Source organism: Borostomias antarcticus, assembly GCF_949987555.1.
Source record: "Borostomias antarcticus genome assembly, chromosome: 17".
Classification (NCBI taxonomy): Eukaryota; Metazoa; Chordata; class Actinopteri; order Stomiiformes; family Stomiidae; genus Borostomias; species Borostomias antarcticus.
Genome location: NC_140250.1, coordinates 12,118,532 through 12,121,031, shown reverse-complemented (window position 1 = coordinate 12,121,031; position 2,500 = coordinate 12,118,532). Strand labels below are relative to the sequence as shown.

At 51.8% G+C, this 2,500-nt stretch overlaps 1 protein-coding gene across 1 annotated transcript in view; it reads right to left on the bottom strand.

The window, feature by feature from the left end:
- The window catches only part of LOC311320154 (slit homolog 1 protein-like), a gene marked incomplete at its 3' end in the record, with an annotated part of 115,800 nt that overhangs the window by 102,579 nt on the left and 10,721 nt on the right, over window positions 1-2,500 (bottom strand). Inside the window, exon 2 of the mRNA XM_084451843.1 lies at window positions 643-714. Coding sequence (XP_084307969.1) covers window positions 643-714 — 72 coding nt within the window. The remainder of the gene's footprint in view (window positions 1-642; window positions 715-2,500) is intronic.

Genomic DNA, 2,500 nt, shown 5'->3' with positions numbered 1-2,500 from the left:
CTCCCGTCAGCTCCCACACACACACACACTCCCGTCAGCTCCGACACACACACACACACACACACACACACACACACACACACACCCATCAGCTCCCACACACTCACACACTCCCGTCAGCTCCCACACACACACACACACTCCCGTCAGCTCCCACACACTCCCACTCCCACACACACACACACACACACACTCCCGTCAGCTCCCACACACACATACACACTCCCATCAGCTCGCACACAAACTCCCATCAGCTCCCACACACTCAAACACTCTCGTCAGCTCCCACACACACACACACACACTCCCATCAGCTCCCACACACTCCCACACTCCCGTCAGCTCCCACACACACATACACACTCCCATCAGCTCCCACACACTCACACACTCCCGTCAGCTCCCACACACACACACACTCCCATCAGCTCCCACACACACACCGGTCAGTCAAGACAGTGCTCCGCAGGGGACGAGGCCTTTTCAACGTCACACTTCAATAAACACGCGCTATACTGTACTGTACAGTACCTGTGCATGCATGCGTTACAGAGTCACGCTAAAGCGGGGCGTACGGAACAGCCGGTAGACGGACTGAATTCACAGCGCCCACGCACAGTATGAGGATGAAAGGGTACTTACAGCACGCGCAGGTATTTGAGGCCGGAGAAGTCGCTCTTGGTGATGCGTGTGAGGTTATTCCCATTCAGCTCCCTGTGAAGACACACACACAAACGCACACACACACACCATGAATAATAGATCTTGAGTCTCCCTGTGGGCTTGCTCAGCATGGTGACTAACACAACAATAAGAGCAGAGAAACAAGTCTGTCCATTGATACCCGAGGCAGCATCTCAGCTACACAAACGCATGCACGCACGCACACGCACACACACACACACACACACACACACACACACACACACACACACACACACACACACACACACACACACACACACACACACACACACACACACAGAGCACTAGGCTTGGCTTCACACTGAGGTGAAGTTAAGTGTGTGTTAAGAACATCCAAGGAGGCAACAGCCAGAAGAACATGGTGAACGCAGCCTTTGTCAATTACACCTCAAAGCTATGAAACACTAGCAGGAGATAGTGTATCAGGAGATAGTGTATCAGGAAAGCCAGCTCGCCAAATATAAAAGAAAAGAAAGCTAAAAACGTCTCTTCACTGTAACTTGCCTTTAATTAGCTCGACTTTACAGGCCTGAGATGCCTTTTTGCATTTGCTTACTGCTGCACTTAAAAAATGTTGATTCCTTTATTTTTCAAGGAATGCTTTACAACACATCTTTCTTGTAAAGCACTTTGAGCTGCATTTTTTGTATGACAGGTGTTAATAATGTATTATTATTATCATCATCAGCGTCATCATCAACATGACTGTAATGTAATGTATAAAACAGAATGTCACACGTACAGTACATATTTCATGTTCCCAGAGAGGTGGCTCCCTGCACCCCCCCCCCCCCCCCCTCCCGGGTCCCATCAGAGGGGATAAGCCGAGCTGGTGGAGGGGATTTGGGGGAGGCCAGGGGGGCAGTAAAGCTAAGTGCTGTGGATATAATGGAACCTGCTTCCCTGCTGAGAACTGGCCAGAGAAGGATAGACAGAGGGAGAGAGGGAAGGGGGGATGGATGGAGGGAGAGAGGGAAGGGTGGATGGAGGGAGAGAGGGAAGGGTAGATGGAGGGAGGGAGGGAAGCGTGGATGGAGGGAGAGAGGGAAGGGTAGATGGAGGGAGAGAGGGAAGGGGGGATGGAGGGAGGGAGGGAGGGAGGGAGAGAGGGAAGGGTGGATGGAGGGAGGGAGGGAGGGAAGGGTGGATGGAGGGAGGGAGGGGTAGATGGAGGGAGGGAGGGAAGGGTGGATGGAGGGAGGGAGGGAAGGGTGGATGGAGGGAGAGAGGGAGAGGGGGAAGGATGGAGGGAGAGAGGGAGAGGGGAAGAGAAGGATGAAAGGAGGGATAGACAGATACAAGGAAGAGTATGTACTAGCCAGAGAGCTAGTTCTACGCTAGGTAAACATCCCCATGTTGGCATCATATACTGTAGGTAAACTCATCATATGCCAGGTGTGTGTGTGGTTGGCAGCAGATGAGACCTGGTGGAGGGTGACAGCTCTCCTCAGCAGTACATGTCATTTTCACAGTGAGGGGGCAGGAGAGCCCCCCCCCCCCCCCACACACACACACACACACAATATAGGTAGATATTTCAGCCATGTAAGCCACCCAGATAAGGTTTGGCCACAGAAACACCAGTATGATTGTGTGTGTGTGTGTGTGTGTGTGTGTGTGTGTGTGTGTGTGTGTGAGTGTGTGTGTGTGTGTGTGTGTATACTGCACTTCCTCAACAGTACATGGCTCCTACCCTCCCTCACACTGAAATAAATACTAGTTCCCATTCTACGCTAAAATCATTGTAGTGTCTCTCTCTCTCTCTCCATCTCTCTCTCTCTCCCTCGTTCTCGTC